Source organism: Juglans regia, chromosome 2, assembly GCF_001411555.2.
Source record: "Juglans regia cultivar Chandler chromosome 2, Walnut 2.0, whole genome shotgun sequence".
Taxonomy (NCBI): Eukaryota; Viridiplantae; Streptophyta; class Magnoliopsida; order Fagales; family Juglandaceae; genus Juglans; species Juglans regia.
The window spans coordinates 36,531,867-36,556,924 of record NC_049902.1 but is presented as its reverse complement, the minus strand read 5'-3'; the positions used below and the strand labels follow the sequence as shown (position 1 = coordinate 36,556,924).

Sequence of the window (25,058 nt, the reverse complement as noted above, 5' to 3'; positions counted from 1 at the left end):
CTTAGGCAAAGGCAAAGCTAAAATTACATATTTTTCATTTTGTCTATTCCATTCAAGAAAGATTCACGCATTGAATTATCCATCTATTAGTTAAAATAATATTAAAATAATATTAATTTAAAATTTTTTATATAATTTATTTTTCTCATATTTTGTGATTCAAATCCATTGTAAATTTGTATGAACCCAGATCCTTACTAAGTAATGTGTTTTAAGGGGGCCAACTTACAACTAGGCATCTCCCTCACCTGATAACTATTATCGCCCAACTCCATCGGCAGCCCTTCTTTTGCAATACTTAATAAGGTCTCTCATGGGCCAATTATTATTACAGTGCAAAGGAGACTCCAGGGCTCTTGTTAAGCGGCAAGGGCTGACAAAGGGCGGAAAACGAAAGACGTTTTCTGGTCCCACGCTATATAAATAATTAGTGGTTCAACCGTTATGTAGCAATAAAATGAAAGAGAAATTAATATAAATTATTCAATGGATGAACTGTAACCATACAAACATAGAGTTACTTTAGCTAGCAAGCAATATATTTGCATTTTACCTCTTTCAATGTAGATCATTTTAAGGGATTGTTAGTTAAATTTTAGTTTGTATTTATATTTGGCTAAACCAATAAAAATGCTCTTAAAATTCACTCCTGAACCTAAACTCTAAAAAAGATTAGCACAACAATCCATTACCATAACCTCTCACTTAAATCGCAGAACAATTTTGATTATTGAGAATCATATTGTCAAAGGCGTGAAGATTTGGAAGGTAAGAAGCAATTTTATTTTATATATTTATTTATTTTTTCTGTTAGTATTGGCTGAAATATTGACTAAAAATAAATATTTGGCTGCGACCAGACGGAGAAAGAACAAAAAGAAAACAGAAAAAACAATTGCATTTATAAAGCAAGTAAACCCCGAGTTTTTAATTTTAAAAAAAAAAAATCCAAAATTGCATAGTTTTAGCGTAGGATAGATCTTTTACACATCCAATCATTAACAAAAAAAAAAAAAAAAAAACGTCGCATCTAGTAAATGCTTTCTAAGAAAAACATGCAACGAAAAACGGTCGAATCTGGTTTTCCAAAGATTTCGTTGTGGACCTGAGGTGGGCTCCTGGCCGAAGTTTCGTTCAGTGTGGAGTTTAACCCGTGTATCGAAGTTAAAAAGAATCTCCCTTGGTATCTTTTTAATAGCCTAATAGGAAGTAAATTGAAGTCCATTATGCATGTTCCCTTCATTTTTTTGTTTCGCATCCCATCCTGATGAAGTCATCTGGATACATTTTTCAAGGACAGCCACCATGCTTGCTACAATAGTCAATGTAGCTTGAACATATCAAGGCAACTCGACTGAAATAGCTTCAAGTGTCAATATCACATACAAAGCTACAAATAGTTTTATCTGCAATTTTACTCGCTGTTTCGTAGACCATATTCCTACAGAACACAAACTAGAATTAGCAAGAATAGTAACATCACGGGTGTAAACCTATGGACCTCTCTTATTACATCATGGTGAAGCTGGAGTCAGGTCTGTACCAGAAACATGGGAGGCATCATCATCTTTGGATATGGCTACATAGTTCACGGGGGCAGCAGGTCTAGTATTATCCCTCTTTCCATCTCTTGTTGCCGACCTGGCCCCATTTTGATTCGTGTTAAGAGAGAGCCGTCTGCTAGGGGTTCCATTGGCACTACCATTTGCACGAGGACCCACTACCTTCTTCGTGCCAACAGGGCGAGCGGGGCTGGGCCTTGAACCAAACACGGCTTCTTGTTCTGTATTTTGCTGCTCATGGAACTTCTTTTGATCCTACCAAGCACAGGTTATACCACGATCAGAGAGACATAATTAGAACTAGCAAACGGGAATACCAAAAATATGAAAAGCGGGCATAGCTCAAAGATGGTGTAGTGATTATACTGTTGTTCAATGTTAGGCACATACTTGAACCCATTTGATCATTAGTCAATCAGTCAATCATCATGTCTATATAAACTTACCCTCAACCTCCGTTTCTCTTCTTCTCGTTCATGCCTGAGCATGGCATATTCATCTAGCATTGCGAGAAGAGGAACACCGTCATAAGTAAAAGATATGCCACGATCTTCTTCCCATGCCCGAGTTTTGGCAACCAATGTGTCAACCAGTGCTGCACCGCCACAAAAGCCAATCAAATGAAAATTCAGGGCACATATGTGTTCAAGTAGATTTCATGCAGCGACCAAGATTGTTACAGTTTATGCTATCCAACAGTGGCTTAAATTAGTTCTTAGAGTAACCATGGTTTGAGAATCTAGATAAAAATCTAGTTACCACCTCAAAGCAATTTTCAAACAATAAATTGGTTTCCATCAGACCCAGTGCTGATTGACATTTAAATTTATTAAGGCTTCAAAGTCTCAGCAAGAAATAGCAAATTCAAGCCCATGATCTAATTAAGGGCCTGCTCTCTCCACTCATCTCACCCACCAATATGGTAAAATGAGGGGTAGAAGGAAAGCAGCAGCCAGCTCATAAGGACGCCTTATGATCAGTAACCAAATTGCTAAATACATAAATGTCTAAAGTGGACTCAATAAAAGACTTAGATGTGTGGACTGCACAGACATATTCCGTCCACCAATGCATATCAACTTCTGAAAAATACAAAAACTGCATGCTCAAATAAGACACTATAACTATGGTAGTCTTGTCTACACATACATGGAATTTTGTTGACCAGAATCCGGGCTTTTTCAGCTCGCTTGAGGTTTAAGTGTGCACCTCTGCTTGCATTGTACCTATTTTCATCCTGTTGCAACAAGGATTTGAAACACCCAAAGTCAGCTGCGATATAAACAAACTCAAAGATTGAATATGGAAGTCCACTCCCATAATATCGGTCGCTTTCATACCATACTTTTCCGTCATGATCACTTTTTGCTGGTCTCTAGTCAGTGATAGATGGATGCGTTTCCTCACTATGAAATAGGGGAGAACATGTTTATACAATGTTACTGAGCAGGCAGTTATTCAAATGGACTAACTGGGTTCCAGAGTATCTGAATGACTGGAGCAAAGGTCCTTTCACTGAAGTGATGAATGAGCTCTTCAAGCACATTTTAGTGAAAAAGAGATGCAATACGAGTCTTAATTTACTTTGCAGATTAGGGCACAGAAGATATCAGAGTCTACTATTGCTAAGTGGTGTTACATAATGAACCAGAAAGAAGTCTATTGCCCTTTCAACCATCCAATGACAAAATGATTTTTTTATTAAATTTCCCCTATTTCCACTGTGTTCACAACAACTAAATACCATCGAAAGGAAACGTAGATGTGTATAGGTGCTTGGAATATAGATAAATGTGAATTCATGTTAATTGCACACATGCCAAAGTCATAAAATCCATCACTCGGGGAAATTGTGGCAACATGCTCCCATTGTTCATGATCACAGTGGTCCAAAGATTTCAAACCACAGCATGTCTAGAAAGAGACTATAATTACCCGATTGTAGTCTTCAAGCCAACTCTCCTCTTCACAGGCTGACATCCATTTCTCAACCTTGTCCAATATGTCTTTTCGGCTGAGAGATTCTTCTTTTGCTTTTGTTATCTGATTATCCATGTCAGCCAGTAATTCAGCAGGTTCAACATTGCCAGAGTCAATTAGTTCCATAATTTTTTCTCTTTCAGCCTCTGGATCTATTTCTATATGAGCACAAGCATATATCTCTTCAAGTTCTGCTTGCTTCTTAAAAGCAATTTCCTTCATCCTGCTTGCTTTCAGCTGATCAAGCCTTTCAACTTCCACCTCAGCCTGAACAACAAATACAAAGAAAATGAGTAAACAGGACCCATCGTTCATTTAATCTTATGGTTCTGTGAATTTGGAAGACTTCAAATACCTGTTCAATCAGATCTAGAGCAAGAGCACCTGGAACAGTCACTTCATCTACTGGCGCAGATATGTTACAGGTAACATGGTCAAATAATCTTCTTTCTTCCATTGAGGTATCCATCAGATTCCACAGATCAATTAGCTGAGTCGCTAACTCTTGGAGCTTTGAAGGAGAGATACATGCGAAAGTAATATCAATTTATTGCAAGCTAGAAATGCAACAGGGCATACAAAAAAAGGTACTGGGTCCTAGAAATAGGAAGCGGAGAAGAAAATACACCAGAGTACTTAAAATATGGCTCCTGATTCAGAATAGAGACAGACCCAACACCTCCCTTTAGTGGAAAACAGATGACATTGTGTGGCAATAGAATGACACTTAAACTTAACTGAAGGAACAATATGTGTTTTACATCCCTATGAGATGTCAATAAATAATGAAATAACCATACGAAATGAGTTTTTATTTCTCTAACTAGAGGAAGAATTTCATTTTTTGATAAGTAACAGAAGGCACGTGCAAAAATACTGCAAATGTTAAAAGTATAATGTGGGGATTAAAAAATGTGAAGATGTTCCACTTATGGAAAAAAAATTATGTGAAGCTGTTCCAAACGACATCAAAAAATTCTCAAGGACAGATCCAGCGAGGGCAAGATCCATAACGACATATTTCAAGCTTCCTGTCTTTATGCTGAAAGGCTACTAAATTGAGATAGATAAGAAGGAATTCGTTTTATCTAGCCACAAGAATGTCATGATATGTTTACTGTCTACATAAAAATCTATATAGCCATATCATTTTAGCTAAGTAACGATGACAGCTTTCTAGAAATTGTGGCATCAAGCAGCACTAATGGAGCATTACCAGGTGACAAATGTAAACCAAGTAACCAAGGTAAAAATTATACAAACAACCGTAAAAAAGGGAAAAAAAAAAAAGGGGTAAAAAACTCGAAAATATACCTTGTGCAGCCTCTGCTTCTTATCTTCTTTTAGTGCTAAGACTGTCTTAGCCAGCCTGGACAGTGTGTCATTACTAATGCTTTTGGATTGCACACTAGTAGAGTCATTTAAGCTTGGATGAACCTCCGTAACAGTACTGAAGAAGTCCATCCCCAGGACAGCACAAAGATCGTGCACAGTGCTCACGAATTCAAGGACCTTTTGCAACCTTTCACTCTGCCAGATAAAATAACCAATCAATAATCATTAACTTGATGCAGGCAGAAGCAAATATAGCAGTCAAATCTGTCAGTGAGGGATGCATTGTTCATCAATATAAAAGCTTTACCTTCTCTTTTTGAAGTTCTTGAAGTTGCGCATGATATTCATTTAACTTTTTCATGGATAGGTCAGCCTCATCAACTTCAGAAGTTCCTGTCTGGGCATTAAGGTTCAAGGTCCCAGCAATTTCTCCAATTATCTTTTGAATCTGTGATTGAAAATCAGAAAACTCCTTTACTCTCTCCTCTTTTTGTTTGCAAAGTTGTTCAAGTACCGGTGCTATAGCAGCAAGTTGTTCTTTGATAGTCTCTGAAGAATTCTCAGGCTGTAATCAAACAAAGTAAGTCCATGGGAAAACCAGTTCACCATCTGTCATCGTAATCCAGAACATAGTATTGATATGCATCACCCAAGAAATTATTACTTCCTAAATACTTTAGCCCATATCAGCATAAATTTCATAATTACTCACAATTCCAACAAAACTTTTCTCTCCAAGTGCTGATAGAAGACTGGAAAGTTCAAGTTTAGCATCCGACAAGGCCTGAAGAAGCTGTGCCCTTGACTTTGCAGCCTGCTCAACCTTCCTCTTGTATACATCCAAGCACTCCTGCTCTAACTGAAGAAGCATCTTGTCTCGTTCCTCGTCATTTTCCCCAACCTCATCCCATATTTCCTGCAATATTGGATCAATTTAGAAGCCAATGTCCCTGGGCCATATGTATGAGCAGTGAACATGGGCTGCCTGTCAAAATAAGAAAAATATATTTACCTGCAGTTTCTGCAGTAAAGAACCACATGTTGTTTCCCCAAGAAGGGGATTTTGCGCATGTGTCGTCGCCATTCACGTCAACCCTAAAACCTTACCTGCATTACCGAGAATGGAAGGAATATAAAGCCATTGTATGCTCTTGTACGCATGATCAAGATATCTTCTCTAAAGGACACAAAGCACAAGGAACACAAAACAAGATCTTTCTACCTAATTGATGAGCAAGAAAGACTGATCAAGTGGACAAGTATAACATGCACGCCTGTATGCACCAGTCATAAGGATGGACAACTCATCAGTGCAGTAGAAAAGTTCAAGAATCAAAGTATTCAAAGAACGGTAGAATAAAGGAGCCCAAGAAGACACGAGAAACTGGACAAGACCCACATCAAAAGTATGACCTTCCACTCGTCGTATTCTAATCACTTGTGTATTAACAAAGCCAAACGCCATAAACTACTCAAAACACTATAAAATGATCAACGGTGGATCCAAATAGGTGACTAAATTGATTACCAAAATGTAACACACTTGTTGAACTCAAGAAGTCATAGCATCTCATCACTGAGAAAAAGTGAAGAACGAAAAAGCAAATCCGAAATTCTGAATCTTGAACATTACATTGCCCGGGACCCAAGAAAACAAAAACCTCCCTTGCCTTAAGGTTTTCCTACCTTTTTTACATTTCATATAACATAAATCAATAGAATGAGATGTTAATTATTTCCTACTCACATGTTCCATCAACCAAAACAGTGCTTAGTTCAGTCCCCGCAAACCCACAATGATAACTTCCTTTATACTTCCACATTTTCTCAGCAACCAAACAGAACGTAGCGTCTACTCAAGGCATACTTAATTAATCGAATCCCTAAGTCAGAATTACAAACGCCATTAAGCATGGAACAAGCTCCAAAAGCGAGATCTCCAGCTCAACATCACAGTCGCTTAAAATTCACTTCAGACCAAGCATTTGCAGTCTGAACCACCAAACCGCACATTTTCAAACACCCCAAAAAAAAAAAAAAGAAAAAAGGAAAAGGAAATGCCACCAGCCACTAACCATAAATCCTACATTGACCCATTAAAGACAAGAGCTTTGGCAGAATACCCAGATCTTTCAACGGTTCTGGATCACGACAACGACCCAGAAACCAAACAGCACTGATAATGAGATTTCAGATAGTGAGAGTGGCACAGAAAGAGCTATATTTGCGACCAAAGAATGGAACAGAGAGTGCTGAGAGCTCATTAAAGAAAAATGCTTACCCAAGATCGTCCTTGGAGACTAAGGTTTTGGGGTTTGGGCTTTCAGATCTAAGTGGCTTTGGCCTCTGTGCTTGGTGAGAGACGGAGAAAGAGTGAGAATGCTTGCAAAGAGGAGAGAGTGAGAGAGAGTGAGTGAGTTTGCAGCGTGTGCGCAGAAGTAAAACGACGGACAAGGTGGGGCCCTTCTTACGCTAGTGATTGCCCTGAAAATCTAAGATTCATTCAATAAATGCCACGCTCTTCCCGCATTATTTACGAATATGACACTAAGAGAGAGTGCGGACTTTTGTAAGAGTCGTTGGTTTGACACTTTGACTGGCACATGCTACTGAGACCAGAGTGACCACCTATCCACTCGGTCAGATGACTCAGATTGGTCTAACTTTTTTAAAACAAATAAATATTCATATATATAGAAAATAATATTTATAATCTAGTACGTAAATATTATGTAATTTAATAAATAAATAAATAAATAATATATATATATATATAAAAAAATTAATTTTTTAATAATAAATTTTATTTTTTAAAAAATATTACACACTTATATACTCAACAACTATATCTATAGGGTTTTGCTACACAACCTCCACTACACTCCACACTCCACATTTTTTTAATTTTTAAAATTTTTAATATTTTTTTTAAATTTTTTTTTGAGTTTATTTTTTTAAAATTATTTTAAATTTTCTATTTATTACTCATATAATAAATATTTAATAAAAGAAAAAAAAATAAAAAATAAAAATAATGTGGAGTGTGGAGTGTTAGGAGGTTGAGAAGATTTATTCATATCTATATAATACTATTCATTCTTGACATATATTATTGATAAATTTTGTATTACACGTCCACAAAATTGGGTTAAAAAAGTGTGATATTGAGTTTGGTTACCAAATTCTATTAGACTTAAATAAAATTCTCTAATGCAATAAAATTTTCTAATGCGGAATAACACTATAGAAATGAGAATTAAAGGGTTTAACGTCAAGAAATCTTACCTCCAGCCATTGATGCAATTCACTGTATTTGTTTCGGTTTTCACTATGTTTGGCTCTTCCAAACTCTTCTTTACTCTATTTAGATGGTGTATTACCGAAGGGAATTGAGTGAGTGAGTTTGGGGACCAAACACATGTATTTATAGCCGAAATTTCCATCAAATTTCGGGTTTACGTGTCCCACGTGATCCTATTTTCATGGGATCAATTTAAATTGAATGGAGGAGTGTTTGACCACTTAAAGGACTTTTAAGATGATAGACTCCCACTCACAAACGTCTTCATGAGAAAGAATCGGTCAACATTCTCCCACTTGGTCAACACTCCTGATCTTAAACCCATCAATAATCTTCATTTAAGTAATAAATACATGAATCATGGCGATAGGTCCTCTAATGACGAGTATTACCTTCCATGTATTACTATGTATTCATTCTTTACAATTTATGTGGAAACAATTTCTTAATGAATAAACCCTATGTTTATTCTTGGTCTAATACAGATAAATTTTCTCAAAAATAAATTAAGGTGCACATTAATATGAGAAAAGAACATCAAAATGATTAAGAATTTCATTAAAAATAACATTGTTCATACAATGAAAAACTACATAATGGAACCAAGTCCCATATTCACTATATGATCCTTGAATTTCAACGGTAGCATGCCCTTAGTCAAAGGATCAGCGATCATTAGTTCAGTGCTTACGTGCTCAATGACCATTTTATTTTCTTTAACACGTTCCCTTATGGCTAAATATTTAATGTCGATGTGTTTACTCCGACTCCCACTTTTGTTATTCTTAGCCATAAAAACAGCAGCTGAATTGTCGCAATACATTCTCAATGGCCTAGAGATTGAATCCATAATTCTAAGCCCAGAAATGAAACTCTTAAGCCATACACCATGTGAAGTAGCCTCAAAACAAGAGACGAACTAGGCTTCCATAGTAGAAGTGGCAGTCAAAGTCTGCTTGGCACTCCTCCATGATATAGCTCCACCGGCCATCAAAAATATGTATCCTGATGTTGATTTGCGTGAATCAACACAGCCAGCAAAGTCAGAATCTGAGTAGCCAATTACTTCCAGATTGTCCGTTCGTCTATACATAAGCATGTATTCTTTGGTCCCTTAAAGGTACCTCATTACTTTCTTTGCAGCTCTCCAGTGGTCTAAACCTGGATTACTCTGATATCGTCCTAACATTCCCACAGCAAATGCAATGTCAGGTCTTGTACAGACCTGAGCATACATTAGGCTTCCGACAGCAGAAGCATATGGAATGTTCTTCATTTGTTCTCTTTAAAGGTCATTCTTTGGGCATTGATTCAAATTGAACCTATCACCCTTCACAATGGGAGCAACACTTGGTGAACAATCCTTCATCCGATATCTCTCTAAAAATTTATTAATATAGGTTTCCTGAGACAGACCCAAGATGCCTCGAAATCTGTCTCTATGGATCTTAATGCCAATGACATAAGATGCCTCACCCATATCCTTCATATCAAAATTTTTAGAGAGGAATTGTTTCACTTCATGCAGCAAACCCTTATCATTGGTTGGTAGCAAAATGTCATCCACATATAAAACAAGAAAACATATTTTACTCCCACTGACCTTCTGGTATATACATTGATCCATAACGTTTTCTACAAAACCGAATGAAGAAATTACATTATGGAATTTCAAATACCATTGGCGAGATGCTTGTTTTAAACCGTATATGGATTTCTTGAGCTTGCAAACCAATTGCTCACCATCACTAGAGGGGAATCCTTCAGGCTGTTTCATGTAAACCTCATCCTCTAGATCTCCATTGAGAAATGCTGTTTTCACATCCATTTGTTGCAATTCAAAGTCAAAATGGGCTACTAATGCCAAAATAACACGCAAGGAATCTTTCTTAGATACGGGAGAGAAAGTCTCCGTGTAATCGATTCCTTCTTTCTGAGTGAATCCCTTAGCAACGAGTCTTGCCTTGTATCTCTCAATATTGCCTAATGAGTCTCTTTTGGTTTTAAAGACTCATTTACATCCAATGGCTTTTACACCATTAGGCAACTCAACAAGATCCCAGACTTCGTTACTCTTCATGGAATTCAACTCTTCCTTCATGGCATTGTACCATAATTCTGATTCTTTGCAACTCATGGCTTGTGAAAATAACTCGGGATCATTTTCGGCTCCAATGTTATAGTCAGATTCTTGCAGATACACAACATAATCACTAGGAATTGCTGATTTTCTTGCTCTAACAGATCTTCTTAATGTTGCACCATCATCTTCCTGAGAAGTAGTATGTGGTTCAACTGGTTGTTCAAAAGTTGTTGGCAACTCTTGAACTACCTGATCTACTAGAGTGTCGTCAGCAACTTGTGGAACATCAATGATTGGTAGTTCAACACCAGTTGGTACTTGAGGGGTGTTGTAAACAATAACCAATCTATCACTTGAAGTGGAAGGTTGAGATTCTGAATGATCATTCTCAGGAACTATGTTCCTGGTTTGATCGCTCCCACTAATCAAGTCATTCTCAAGAAACTTTGCATTTCTTGATTCCACAATCCTAGTACTGTGAGATGGACAATAAAATCTATAACCTTTAGACCTTTCAGCATATCTAATGAAATACCCACTAATGGTCATTGGGTCTAGTTTATTCTCTTGTGGATTATAAATTCTCATCTCAGACGGGCATCCCCAAACGCGCATATGTCGCAAACTTGGTTTCCAACATTTCCATAATTCAAATGGCGTTTTAGAAACAGCCTTGGTTGGAACTCGGTTTAATATATACACAGCCGTCTTAAGTGTTTCAGCCTACAATGATTTAGGAAGATTGGAGCTGCTAAGCATACTCCGCACCATGTCCAATAATGTTCGGTTTCTTCTTTCTGCTACACCATTCTGGTCCGGTGAACCAGGCATGGTGTATTGGGCAACAATCCCATACTCTTGAAGAAACTTTACAAATGGCCCAGGTGCTTGTCCATTCTCAGTGTATCTACCATAATATTCTCCACCTCTATCTGATCTCATGATCTTAATTTGTTTACCGCATTGTTTCTCTACTTCAGCTTTAAAGATTTTAAAGGCATCTAATGCTTCGTTCTTATTATGAAGCATGTAGAGATACATATATCGTGAGTAATCATCTATAAAAGAGATGAAGTATTTCTGACCATACGAGTCTATGTCTGGACTACATATATCAGTATGTATGATCTCTAATATGTCTGAACTCCTATTGGCACCTTTCTTTGACTTGTTGGTCTGCTTTCCCTTTATGCAGTCCACACAAGTCTCAAAATCAGTAAAATCTAGAGTATTAAGTACCTCTTCATTTACTAATCTCTTAATCCTATCTATGGAGATATGGCCTAATCTCCGGTGCCATAATTTAGAGGAATCCTCATTAATAACACATCTTTTAGTGCCAGTGTGAACATGCATTGAATCATAAGTGGTATTGTTTTGTAAATTAATGCAGTAAAGACCATCAGACAAAGTACCATTCCCAACACAATCAGATTTATAAAATAAACTGAATGATGAATTTGAAAAATTAAAGGAATATTCAAAAGGTACTAGTCTTGAAACTGAAATCAAGTTTCTAGAAAAACTTGGAACATAAAAGGTCTTCTCCAACTTTAAAACAAAACACTAGATAAAATTAAATAGCAAGTTCCAACAGCTTCCACATGCGAGCCCATCTTGTTTCCTGATAAGATGCTTCGCTCACTTCCCACTGGCTTCCTTAGGTTTTGCAAACCCTGCAAGGAATTCGAAATGTGGATTGTTGATCCAGAATCAATCCACCATGTGTTAATATTGACATTAACCATATTAGATTCATAACAAACAAGTGAGGTCGAATTACCTTTGTCTGCAAGCCATTTCTGGAATTTGGCGCATTCCTTCTTCATGTGTCCCTACTTTTTACAGAAGAAACACTTGGAATCTTTCTTAATACCACATTGGGGAGGTATTTTGCCTTTTCCCTTCAGTTTGGCTTGATATTTGCCCTTTCCATGCGTTGCCAGCATTGCACTTTCACTCTGTTCTATCATCAGTCTCCCTTCCTCTTGAACACACATGGTCATGAGTTCATTAATTGACCATTTATTCTTATGTGTGTTGTAAGAGATTTTGAAGGGTCCATATTGATGCGGGAGTGTGTTCAGGATGTAGTGCACTAGGAAGGACTCCGATATTTCAACCTCGAGTTTCTTCAATTGAGCCACATTGTCCCTCATTTGCATGATGTGCTCACGCACACCTTTCACACTGGTGAGTCTTAGGGATGAGAACTTCATAATTAGGGTGCTTGCTAGAATCTTGTCTGAAGTGACAAATTGTTCATCAATGGCTTTTAGCAAGTCTCGGACCTTTTCATGCTGATCGACAGAACCACGAATACCAGCTGATATTCTAGTCTTAATGAACATCATGCTTAGGCGATTAGATCGCTCCCATCGCTCATAAAGTGCGATGTCTGCTGCATTACTGGTATCAGTTACAGCTGGTGGTTCGTCTTTCCTAATAGCATAATCTATGTCCATCCACCCTAAATGAAGAAGAATTCTCTCCTTCCAGACCTTATAGTTATCTCCCTTAAGTTCAGGGATATCATAACGAATATCAGAGAAATTTGTAGGTTGTGAAACTGCATATAGATTACATATTTATGTTAAAATTGAGGCCTAAATAAATATTCATGTTTTACCAATGTAAATCATGCCTAAAAATTGAATCTAATGACATAAAATTGCCTGTGGGCTAAATTTTTAATACCAGTAGATCCAATTAATCTTTATGATAGAATTTTATCAATATTATTACTTAATTCATAATTCTAAAGGGTATATTATGAATTTCATGTGTATTCTATCTTAGACTTTTATGATAAAACTATCAAATTATTTATTTCATTCATAATTCCTGTGGGTAATTTATGAATAACTTGATATTTTATCCTAATTAATAATATAAATATAATAAAAATTCCTGTGGGATAAAATTTATTATATTTATGTATAATTAATTACAATTAATGTCTAATATTCCTTATGTGATCCTAATCAATCATTATAATTTTACTTAATTAAAGATGCTGTGGCTATTCTCTAATTAACATAAAACTATATGGATCACTAGACATTTAAATTGCATAAGACTAGCTTAATATTATGAATTACATAATTTTAACTAATACTCACATGTTATAACTATGCACAAAAGATTCATAATATATAAGCATAAATATTGCACAATCTAGATTATAATATTATGCATAACATTTAATCTCATGCTCTAAACTATATACTCATCAAAAATTGCATGTAAAAAGTAAAAAAAAATTAATCAATTCATGCAAACTAAATATGAGCATAATAAACAAATATTCTCATTGCATATAATTAAAAATAAAAAATTATAAGCACAATGGTCCTTAGATCCAAAAACCCACTATTCAAGCCATTTAAAAAGGGAAAAATTTTTTTTTTTTCCTGCACCAAGTAAACGACAGGTCGCTTTTTCAAGAAGGAAAAAACGACGTGTCGTTTTGCCCATTTCTTAAAACACAGACAGCCTCTAAACGACATGTCGTTTTACTGAAACTCAAAACGACATGTCGTTTACCTTCAGGCTTGATAAACGACTACCGAATAAAACGACATGTCGTTTTCATCAATTGAAAAACGACGTGTCGTTTTTGTCATTACACTTGAACGGCCTCCGAAGTAAAATGACATGTCGTTTTCATTAAATTGAAAACGATGTGTCGTTTAGTAGTATACGGGAATAGAGAACCTAATGCTAAACGACATGTCGTTTTCATCAAAGTTGAAAACGACCTGTCGTTTAGCAGAACCGAATGAAACATAAGCTGCTGAAAACGACATGTCGTTTTCAACAAGCCTGAAAACGACACGTCGTTCGTGTCGTCTTCAACCTCCAGACGCAGCGCGATTTTTGCGTTTTACAGTGTTTTTTCACGTCAAAAATCAAGTTTTTAATCCCATAAAGCTTAGAAAAAATATTTCTTTATGATTTCTAAACTTCTTTCAAATTAAAAACGTCCAAAAATCAAAACCCAAAAAAAATTTTCAATTCACGGCCAAAAACAGAGGAATTCGGGTTTTTGAATTTAAACATCAAGACAGAGGATTTTAATGCTCTGATACCAACTGTTAGACTTAAATAAAATTCTCTAATGCGGAATAACACTATAGAAATGAGAATTAAAAGGTTTAACGCCAAGAAATCTTACCTCCAGCCATTGATGCAATTCACTGTATTTGTTTCGGTTTTCACTGTGTTTGGCTCTTCCAAACTCTTCTCTACTCTATTTAGATGGTGTATTACCGAAGGGAATTGAGTGAGTAAGTTTGGGGACCAAACACATGTATTTATAGCCGAAATTTCCATCAAATTTCGGGTTTACGTGTCCCACGTGATCCTATTTTCATGGGATCAATTTAAATTGAATGGAGGAGTGTTTGACCACTTAAAGGACTCTTAAGATGATAGACTCCCACTCACAAACGTCTTCATGAGAAAGAATCGGTCAACAAATTCATCTCAACTCATCTCAATTCATCATTACAATTTTTTCAAATCCCAATATAAAATATAATAAACAATTCAACTTTTTCAAATTTTAAAATAATAATAATATTAAAAAATAATATTCTAATAATATTTTATCATCTCAACTCAACTCAACTCATTTCAACATCCAAACACAATCATAAAGTTTCACTTTCAACCCCCATCTAACATTCTTAATGGGCCGCAGTGGTTTGGTAAACAAATTAAGCTCATTTCTCTGTATTTTTTTTTTTCCTCTAACTTTGTACATTATATATGAGATTTTCAAGAGCAATTTTACTAGTTTATTAGTTAAGGAACGGATTGAGTTGCTTTTTAGCAGCTCGAGAGCTTTAATACCAACTGCCAAGGTTTGATTTCCATTGAAGAGTTGGGGTTGTGGCCTGAGTCTGAGAAGCATAATAATGTACTAAGACCGAGCGAGGACAAAAAGTGACATTTTAGGTAATTAAAGTCAAGAACAAGGGCAAATGCATGGGGATGTGAATTAAAGGATTATAGGTTCATGTAAAGCAAACTAAGGTTTAGGGGGTGCAAAAAGTCGTTGTCGCGACTTAGGTGTCATTACGAATCAGATAGGTCCTACCTTATTGCATTACCATGCAAAGATTTTGATATCTTAGTCTTTGGATTTAGATTTAGATACCTCACCTAATTACTTAGCTTTGCACTTTCTTATTATATAATATAAAAATAAAGAAAAATGATACTAACAGTCGTGAGTGTGTAAATACCATGCAATCATTTTAAAATAAATAAATAAATACGAGACGCACATAAAAAAAAATTAATTTTTTAATAGTAGAGTTCACTCTTTTTCAAAACAACTGTACAACACATGCATATTCAATAACTGTACGTAGCATTACTCTAAATGAGATGGTGTTATGTCTGAAATATAAATATATAAGTAATACTAGATACAATAGTCATAGATTATATTAACGTCTTGTACTCTTTTTAGAAAAGAGTAAATTCAACGTTAAAAGATAGTTATTGATCAGGAAATGAACGGTACTCTGGGCTACCTTCATGTATGATGCATCCCTAGCATGCAGCCTCACCACTTGAAAATATAAACTCAATAAGAATCACTCTTGGCCTATTACTATTACTATTACTATTATTGATGAATTCTCATCCGCCTTTTAATAAAAGAACAGATATATCCAAAAAGAGTAGTACTGTATGATTATTATGGGGTGGCTAACTCAGTCATTTACTTATTTTCTCAACTTAGACATCGACTAATCTAACTAGGATTTGATGGCATTATATATATTCGATCCCAGACAAGAAAGTTTGGTTGCCTGATGGGATTTCCTCTAGCACTTTATAAAAAAATAATAGAATAAAAACAAAGAGAGGTTTCAGCAAGTCTTTGAGCAGTGATTAATCGGAGATGATGATGTTTGGGTCCGAAAACCGATAGCAAATAGAGCTACAGAGATAGCTTAATTTGTAGGCCTTGCTCCCATACATGTTGCCTGCAGTATGGGGCTCGTTTCGGCGCATTGAATAATCCAAAATACACTCACATGCCGTCTGCACTCTGCACCATCACATCTTCTATAGCCCTATTATTCTCATGACCACAAGTAAACAGTGAATCCGAGATCCTATTTATTTCTGTTACTGATCCGTGACTCATAAACGAGTAATCATTAATTTCCTCAATGGCACATCAACTTGATCAATACAATTAAGACCCTGAATGAATTAATCATGTAAAAGTTGAGGTGCAGTACATGGTCTGGTCTTTTGTTTGATGCTTTTGTTGTGAAATGTGAATTAGATTTAAACTTTTTCTCTCACATTGGGTCTTTGACATGGGCTGCTCTCGACTTAGCTTCCTATCAGCCCAACTCCAGCTCTTGGACTCTCGATCGTACATTCCGCTCAGCTACAACAAAAGTCAAAACGAGCTGTACTTTTAAAGTACCGCCTGGAGCGCGGATCTGTCCTCAGGGGCGCCGTGTTCATCCGGTTCCAATCCGGAACTCGAGTATACCCGGCCAAAATTCAGATTTCAAACTCGGATTAGATTGATCCAGATTAGACTCAGGCCGAAACTTGGATGGATTCGAATTTTTGAAATTTGAAAATCCGAATTACCGGTTGTATCTGGATTTTTTTGGGCGTGGCATTGTCCTGATACGGTCCATATGCTACAGTGTTCAGCGGCTCAGTAAGGATGTGGAAGAAGAGCTGGACCCCTGTCTCTCCTACCGCCCTTGCTGACACTGCATTCGCTGGCTCCACTAACAAACTGCCGTGTTGGATGTTCCGTTACACACGCAGTATATATAGTGTCCATATAATTATTGTGTTTGGGAGGGGGTTTTCTCTTTAAAAGTTGTGGGTCTTGTTTTGATTTAAGCTGTAACGTGTTTTAATTACTGCTTTCAAGGGTTTTGGACGTGTTGTACGACAGTGTTTGAGCTAACATTTTGTTACAGGCTAATGATTTGACCCGAGTTTGAATTACAGAAAGTTGTTTCTTCCTTTGCTTTCAGTTAAGCAGTACTATTCTTTCAAGAGAAAATATATTCTTAATCCGGTCTGGTATCACACGCCACATGAATCTGATGTGTCAAACCGGTCTAACTTAAAGTCCGGTCCAATTGAAATATCTGAGTTATTCTCTCGTGAAGCCTCTCCTTCTCCTCCCTTCAGAAACCCCTCACCAAAATACATCATCCCCATGAAAAATTCATCTCCTCCCGTGAGAAATCCCTCACCAAATCCCTCTCCCCTCGTGAATGAAACTCTCTCCCTTTGAATCCCTCTCCCCTGCAATGTTCCGGTAAACCAGTGAAATTAAGGCCAATTGGAAGGGCTTGGAAACAAAATTTGAAGACCTGCAGTCGACTTTCTCTGTTTCATTGCGTGGAGATCCAATTGCAATAGACCTGAGGTTGCATCTTTTAGACGTTAGTGAGATGTTTGACGAGATGCCTGAGTGAGTCTTAGTTTCACGAGCTTCCAAAAAATGGGTCTTCAAGGAGTTTCATCCATGCCACACCTGTTATGGTTCTTTGGCATAGCTACCTGCGTAAAGCTTCTCCTCATCCCCTCTTATCATAGCACGGACTTCAAGATCCACCACAACTAGCTTGCTCTCACACATTTCCTCTCTCTCTCTCTCTCCCTCCCAGTGGTACTACCTCCATTTTCGCCAACCTTATCAACTCCAAATCTTTCACGTACAAAAGGGCCTCAATTATACCTTCAACACTGGTTTTATTCCAGAGAATCACTATAATCTTGTCTGATTTGTGAATATTGTATGGGGTTTATAGATTGACTAAGGATTTGGATTTAAAGAGGAGAACTTTGATTTATTTGGTCCCCAATGCTTGTGATTGTGGACTATGTCGACATGTCCATTTCCAGTACAATAGATTTCTGTTGAGTTCTTGTTCATATCGCTTACATAATTGGAGGAAGGGAGGGAATAATTGATGGGTGAGTTTTTTTGAAACGCATATGTTTCACTAAAAAATAAAAAATAAAGTCATATCACCAGTTCGTGTGGTGTGTGTGAGAAAGAGGCATATGAGTAGAAGCTCTCTTCTTTAAATAATCTTCAAATTTATTATTCGCAGGGGAAGTAACACCCCATTATTCTAGCACACGCGAGGCTAATAGAGAACCGAAAAGCACAAGCAGCTACTCCAATTGGAGCCGTGCCCCTAAAGCTAAAAACATTTGGCTGTGCTCATCTATATCAAGCTCTAAAATGGTCGGTCACTCAAGCCTGAGCCATTCTATTGTAGCCGGACACAGATTGAGAAGGAAAACAAGCAATTGTCCCATGTGTTGACCTCAATATAGTTTCTAAAGCTGGTCAAACAAGAAAATATCACTTGATGTTTCTCTAAAACCTGCGCAAAACGATTAGATAGTAATCAGTCAAAACTCCATTGACTCATTTCTCCAAAATCCACTGCTTGAGCTACACCAACTTCAGCCCGCCGAATAACTCGATCATAAAGCAAATATCCTGACTGCAATAGAAACACCAAAAAGCTATTAATTAACCATTTTAATATCCTTTATCAGCATTTGAAGAATGGAAAAAAGGAAACGTAATAAAAATAGATCAATCTAAGATCGTTAAGATCATTGCCAGTTTTATAAGTGCAAGAACACCATTTTAGTCCGCAGCCCAACTCCTGATAGAAAGTGTCTGAATTTCATATACATCAAACCAAGGGTAAAAGAATCTGAATATAAAATGTCCGGGTGCTCCCTTGAAGAATCTAAGCCCCGAGAATGTATATTCCATCCAATATTTTAATAATTTGTACCATAATACCACATTTCAAAAAGAATACAGAAAGACCACTTGGCTTAATAACATTGATACCTTAAGAAGTACAGCAACGGTGCCTGGACGCTTGGAATCATCTGGTAGTCGGAAAACCGCATTGTGACTATGTGGATCGAATGGTTCATTTGTAGGATCAAATTTTTCTACTCCATATTTTTTAAATACCTGAAAGCAAAAGCATGCATAAGCCTTAAGAGATTCGATTTACAATTCTGCTACAGGTACCCGTCCTCGGGTACCCGTTGCGGAATCTGTCAGTTTTATATTATATTAAAAAAAAAAAAAACCGGAAAGGAGTCGATTTCTGAGCGCCAAATTGATTTCTGATTTCAGAAACCAAAAACAAATCAGAAACCACTTGAAACCCAGAAACCAGAAATTTCAGATTTCAGAGCGCCCAATTGATTTCTCTCTATACACGCACATGGAGAGAAACTACCCAAGGCATGTTGCTGCCGCCAGCCACTGCACGAAACACTAGCATACATGCACGTCCAGCAGGCCACCCGAAATGTTACACACCCCAAGCCGGAAGCACACGTACCTGTCACGAACGGCGGTTTTGCAACACTTAGAGTTCTGGAGCCACCTCGTGCTCCTTAAAAAACGCCGCACGTAGACAATCGGCCCCCATGTCGCATGGCTTCTCACCACCGCACCCGAAGAAACCCAACCCTACGAAGACCCACGCCACAACACCTGATGAGTCCAGCGTAGCCCATCTTCACCATGAACTCTTGAACCACCATACACAACTGCTCCTCCACAGCTAAGCTGCTGCACCACCGTTGGACAATCCCACTACCGCTACAGCTCAGCCGAGGCCATGCCATGGAGAAACACGTGGAGAGAACCAGTGCCTCCGGGTTCTCTCCAGCGAGCGCAAGCGCAGCACCGGGGTCACTGTTTTCCTCAGTCATAAAGCCACCATGCAACATCGACAGCTGCCACCACGCTGCCCTGCACCTCCATGCCCAGCCACCGATAAGTCTTGGGACTTGAAGAACCCTGTTTTTCACACCGAAAACAGAGCATCTACAGCCCTGGGTTCACCTCGTTCGGAGACACCTCTTGGTGCTAGGTCCTCCACGTTGTTACCACCGGCACAGAAAACTTCGACGGTCACTCCACACAGCTCCAGGTCCGCCGTGTCCCTCCCGGTAAGCCACGTCAAGCCGTTCTCTCCCTTTTCTCTCAGTCTCTCTCTCTCTCCCTCTCTCTCTTACCAGTGCTCAGCCACTCACCTTGCTGTCGCAACCACCACATCCGTCCAGCCCGTCGCAACTCCTCTCGGTGAGCCTCCGTGCTCAGCCACTCACCTTGCTGTCGCAACCACCACATCCGTCCAGCCCGTCGCAACTCCTCTCGGTGAGCCTCCGTCACATAGCGTCTGTTTTTCACCCAAAGAATAGGTTCTTACGAACGTGCACATACATGCATGTTTTTCATCTAGATAAGCCGCGTGAATCGTCTTCGTTGGGGTTCATGGTCTTCGTTGGGGTTCATGGTCTTCTTGCTGAAGTGAAACTCGCGTTCAAGTGAACTGGGAGCTTTCTGTGCTATTTCTGGGAGCGAAACGCAAGAAAGACGGAGGAGCGTCTATCAGTTGAGGGCTGCAAATGAAATGCAGCGTTTCTAGCATCCACGTGGAGGCCCGTGTACGCGGTGGGTACACCTCCCGGGTGCAAATAGAGTTTTTCTTCGATTTAACATCTAACATACCTTGCTATAACACAAAAACATGAATATTCCAAGCACAACCAGATGAAAAACGTTAGGTGAAGAAAAATATGTTTTACACAAAAACAAATACAAAAAATATTAAACAAAAATATGACATATAATTGGGTTAAACTTTCTAATTGTTGCTGCAAAGCATATTTATGTAGAAAGTTATAACATTAGAAAAATAAAAAAGGACAATCTTGATTTTATTTTTTAGTTTTTGTAATAAAGCACTTTAAACATAACATTGAAATTAGTATGAACCTTACAAATTCTCCTATAATCAGAGAGCTGTAAGGTTTAGTAGTGAGTCTAGTGACAGCTGGCAACATCTAGAGAAATTTTACCTCCAAAAGTTGTTTCTCGGTCATTTCAACGCCTTCAATAAGTTTTTTTATTAGTGGCAGAGCTCCAGCAGAATCTGTAGATGTATCGAGTTTTGCAAAAGTGACTTCCAAAGAAGCTCTTTCCAAGTTGTCTGCGACGTCCAGTAAATTCTTTGCAAAACTCTGCACATTTTCCCAAGTCCGTCAGTGATAAGATTATCAAAGATATGAAATAATGAATTTTGAATTTAAAGTGAAAGTCCATCAGAAATATGCAGAGAAGAAAAATGAGAAACAAATAAAAGACCTGTATGGCAAATTTTTTAGAGTTTTCTGCTTCCCGCCTTGACCTGTCCATGACATTCTCAATTTCTGAACGCGTCCGAAGAAATTTATCTAGCATTGTACCAAACTCTTTATTCTTCAACTTCAAAATTTCTTCCTTCTCTGCCACTAGTTTAAACAAATCATCCATTGACAGCTCCTCCTCGTTCTCAGAATCAGAGTCAGAAAACACAGTTCGTTTAATACCTTTTCTCCTTTTGACAGACTCGACTATGGTAGAGTGGAAATCCCAAATAGGACCTGATTCTTTTGTCTGATCAGCAGCTCTGCTGTGTGTATAACCTGAATCTTCAGCTTGATTGGAATGTTTAGCATCTCCACTTGTATATGTGGCATCTGCATTCCTAGAAGCACCAGTATTCTGTACAGTACTCACCTGTTCCTTGTCGGTAGGCTCAGAGGTGGCGGATGAAGACGCTCCATATCTTTGGAAGATGGAGAGGTTGCGGTGCTGAATTATGTAAGAAAGACACCTGAATTGAGATCAACTGTAAGTAAAAAGCAAGTGCGCAAAACACTGAGAATACCATTCACATTGCAAAAACTACAATAGGCAAATAAACATTAAAAAAACACACAAAGCAGATATAATTATGAAATCACTATGATCCCAATATCGTATTACATTAAATTACTGCACACAATTTCGAGGTAAATATGGGTTTATAAAACGTATCAATTCAAATCAACAAATCAGAATAAACTACTACACAATGGTAACACACACAAAAAAAAAAAAAGATGATCAGTTTCATATACGACACTAATCCAATTATGCAAGAACAGAAATACTTGATAAATAATTCAGAAAGGAAACTTTGAACCATTAAATGACAAAAGAAAACCCAAAAATCCAATCATAAAAAACATGTATACGTTTTAAAGTCTACACCATCCCAAATATTTGCTCCTATCAAACTCCAATTTCTGTTTGACGTATGAAAAGTAAGATAAAATAAAACTATGTTTAGTGAATTGGGAAACCAAAATTGAATCCAAAAGAGCTTTACATTAGCTTCATTTACAGATACTCTAAAACCCTAGTAAAACCCTACTTGCAATAAACCGCCAAAAAAACAAAAAGGGGGGTTTCCAATGCGTACCGCACTCGGGGATTCACGAAGAAGGGAGCGGCACTGGTCGGAGAGGATTGCCGACTGCTGCTTTTGGGGAACAGAGAGGAGAAGAAAGGAGCTCCGCTGGACGAAGCGGCTTGGCACGCGTGAAAAAAGCTTAATGGTGAACATGGCCGCCGACGAATAATCACGAAACTAGTTCGTAAGAGAGCGGGGGGGGGGGAGCTCTTCGATTGTTGGGATGGGGTTTTGATACGAGGGACTGGAAAAAAAAGGGGTTGGGGAGTCCAGGGTGTCGACACAATCCATTAATTCAATACGAACACGACATGATAAAAATGGGTTAAAATTTATCTTTAATGAGTTCGGGTTAAAACGAATTGACTCGTTAAGACACGATAATTTAACGGGTTGATAACGGGTTAACCTGTTATGACCCGTTAAGAAAGTTAAAATTATAATTATATCCTTATATCTAAAAAATAAAATTGTTGAGATTTTAATTTCGATATTTTTATTGTTTAGATTGTTATTTTGGATTTGTAGTTAGTTTTATATTTTTTATAGATATTGTGATTTTAACATTTATATAAAATTATGTTAAACTTAACTAAATTAAAGAGATTAATTTTAGGTTTGTTTCAATCCATTTATATAAATAGGTCAAAACAGATTAACATGATATGACCTGTTATGTTATTGGATTGTGTTAAGGTTTGAGATTTTGATACGATAAGCTTAACGAATTGGATTAGGTTTGATCTATATAATATAATATATATGTTTTGACACGATACGAATGCAATCCGTTAATATAATTTGACACCCTGGACACTGAACCCGAAGAATGGAAACCGGGGTTTTTTTACGTTGGTATGTGTTACTTGACTAGAATACCCTTACGGGTGGCTGATATTTTCGGAGAGACAAAGATGGGCCGGTAAGACCAACTCGCTCTGGGCGATAGGCCTACTCACAAGCCTGCAAGAAAATGTCTCAGATCCTTCCGACAGTCTTTCAACAAAACCAAGAACTCTTTTTAAGGTAAAGTTTGGAAATTAATGGATGAATTAAGATGAAAGTTGAATAAAATATTATTAAAATATTTTTTTTAATATTATTATTATTTTGAAATTTAAAAAAATTAAATTATTTATTATATTTTGTGTATAAATTTAAAAAAATTATAAATAATAAGATGAAATATTTTTAATTACTATACACGTACAGGCTCAGGATTTGGTTATTGATGGGCTAGAAGACCGAAGCAATGAGAATTCAAATCCAAAGGAACATAGACCCAAAGTATCAAGGCCCAACTATAAGAATTCAAATCAATCATATTAATTCCCTTGGATCTAGAGTTCTTATAACATTAGATTAGATTTCTGGAATGATAGAGACAGCATGCATATAATACGGTACCAAATGATCCATTAGTAGTTTGCGGAAAAGATATTAATTATTTCTCAATTCCGAGAATGCAATTATTTCTCAACAACAACTACTCTTTCCAAGAAGTCAAGTCGTCTATGAAAAGATATGTATATATTAATGGATAATAATAAGCAAGTTGCATGCTCTTAATTTAGTAAATAATATTCTCTCGTAGCATTAGCATTGGTCGATCCATATGTATATATAAAATTATTTCTTTTATATATCTATTTTGTTATTTAAATAAAATTTTTACGTTAACTTATGCATATTTAAGATAAAATAATAATAAAATATTGACTTATGCATATGTATTAAGAAAAAATCATCTCTTTTGCATATTCATTTTGTCATTCAAGCAAAACTTATACATTGACTTATGCATAGCTAGCATATGTAAGACAAAATAATATTAAATTTTTATTATTAAATTTTTTATAAAATCAATTTTTTTTATATATATATTTTACAATTAACATCCACCGCATACATTTGATATTAATAATATAAATGTAATAATAAAAAATATATATAATATATTATAATAATAAAATGAATGTGCATGTGAATGTTTATTGTGTTGTTGAATGAGAAAGAAGATGAAATGATTATGAGAGAGAGAGTGGGAAGATAGAGAAATAATAATTAAAATATATTTGGTAGAGTAAATAATAACTCTTCAAATTTAGATAAATACCGTTTATAACTAATTAAATATATAGATATATATAAATCAATGTAGATGAGTTTAAACTCATATTATGTAAATATAATTTTACATATACATATACATAGATCTATATATATGCTCTTAGAAATTACAAAAGACATGCATCTCATGCATAAGCTACGGGTCATGTGGGATATATCTGATATTCCTTTATTTATTATCAAGAATATTTTAGGTATTATCAAAATACCTTATTATTATTTATTATTTAGTATTATATTATTACTTTATTATTATTATTCATAATTTTTTTAAACACTTCTCACTATTCCAATGTACCTGCTCGGCCTTTGACCACGCACTT

The 25,058-nt window shown here is 36.7% G+C and overlaps 2 protein-coding genes across 4 annotated transcripts; both read right to left on the bottom strand.

Annotated features, from left to right (window-relative positions):
• Positions 1 to 1,282: 1,282 nt before the first annotated feature.
• Positions 1,283 to 7,317, bottom strand: LOC108984642 (65-kDa microtubule-associated protein 1-like). 3 transcript variants are annotated; one of them, XM_035687069.1, is made up of 11 exons: positions 7,159 to 7,317; positions 6,953 to 7,053; positions 5,890 to 5,984; positions 5,590 to 5,793; positions 5,185 to 5,442; positions 4,857 to 5,072; positions 3,898 to 4,053; positions 3,498 to 3,809; positions 2,712 to 2,799; positions 2,009 to 2,157; positions 1,283 to 1,817 (listed from the first exon to the last, which is right to left on the bottom strand). In XM_035687069.1, exons 3-11 carry the CDS (start codon positions 5,959 to 5,961, stop codon positions 1,515 to 1,517), a joined length of 1,758 nt encoding a protein of 585 aa, XP_035542962.1. In that variant the 5' UTR covers positions 5,962 to 5,984; positions 6,953 to 7,053; positions 7,159 to 7,317; the 3' UTR covers positions 1,283 to 1,514. The 3 variants fall into 3 exon arrangements, with proteins under 3 accessions (XP_035542962.1, XP_018812214.1, XP_035542956.1); XM_018956669.2 differs by lacking the exon at positions 6,953 to 7,053 and adding an exon at positions 6,100 to 6,151; XM_035687063.1 differs by lacking the exon at positions 6,953 to 7,053 and having other exon boundaries at positions 7,159 to 7,296.
• Positions 7,318 to 18,354: 11,037 nt separating this feature from the next.
• On the bottom strand, positions 18,355 to 22,811 carry LOC108983219 (grpE protein homolog 2, mitochondrial-like). Its single transcript, XM_035687122.1, has 5 exons — positions 22,615 to 22,811; positions 21,474 to 21,962; positions 21,188 to 21,349; positions 19,152 to 19,280; positions 18,355 to 18,789 (listed from the first exon to the last, which is right to left on the bottom strand). The coding sequence occupies exons 1-5, from the start codon at positions 22,756 to 22,758 to the stop codon at positions 18,691 to 18,693; spliced, it is 1,023 nt and encodes a 340-aa protein (XP_035543015.1). The 5' UTR covers positions 22,759 to 22,811; the 3' UTR covers positions 18,355 to 18,690.
• Positions 22,812 to 25,058: the final 2,247 nt, after the last annotated feature.

What these genes read in the sequence shown, in the direction of transcription:
- LOC108984642 (XM_035687069.1), bottom strand. Translation starts at nt 5,961, where the DNA reads ATGGCGACGACACATGCGCAAAATCCCCTTCTTGGGGAAACAACATGT. An exon ending in AGAAAAGTTTTGTTGGAATT is followed by an intron (nt 5,443 to 5,589) that starts GTGAGTAATTAT and finishes GTTTGATTACAG; the next exon opens with CCTGAGAATTCTTCAGAGAC. An exon ending in AGAAGCAGAGGCTGCACAAG is followed by an intron (nt 4,054 to 4,856) that starts GTATATTTTCGA and finishes TCTCCTTCAAAG; the next exon opens with CTCCAAGAGTTAGCGACTCA.
- LOC108983219 (XM_035687122.1), bottom strand. Translation starts at nt 22,758, where the DNA reads ATGTTCACCATTAAGCTTTTTTCACGCGTGCCAAGCCGCTTCGTCCAG. An exon ending in CTAAAAAATTTGCCATACAG is followed by an intron (nt 21,350 to 21,473) that starts GTCTTTTATTTG and finishes GAAAATGTGCAG; the next exon opens with AGTTTTGCAAAGAATTTACT. An exon ending in CCGTTGCTGTACTTCTTAAG is followed by an intron (nt 18,790 to 19,151) that starts GTATCAATGTTA and finishes TTTCTATTGCAG; the next exon opens with TCAGGATATTTGCTTTATGA.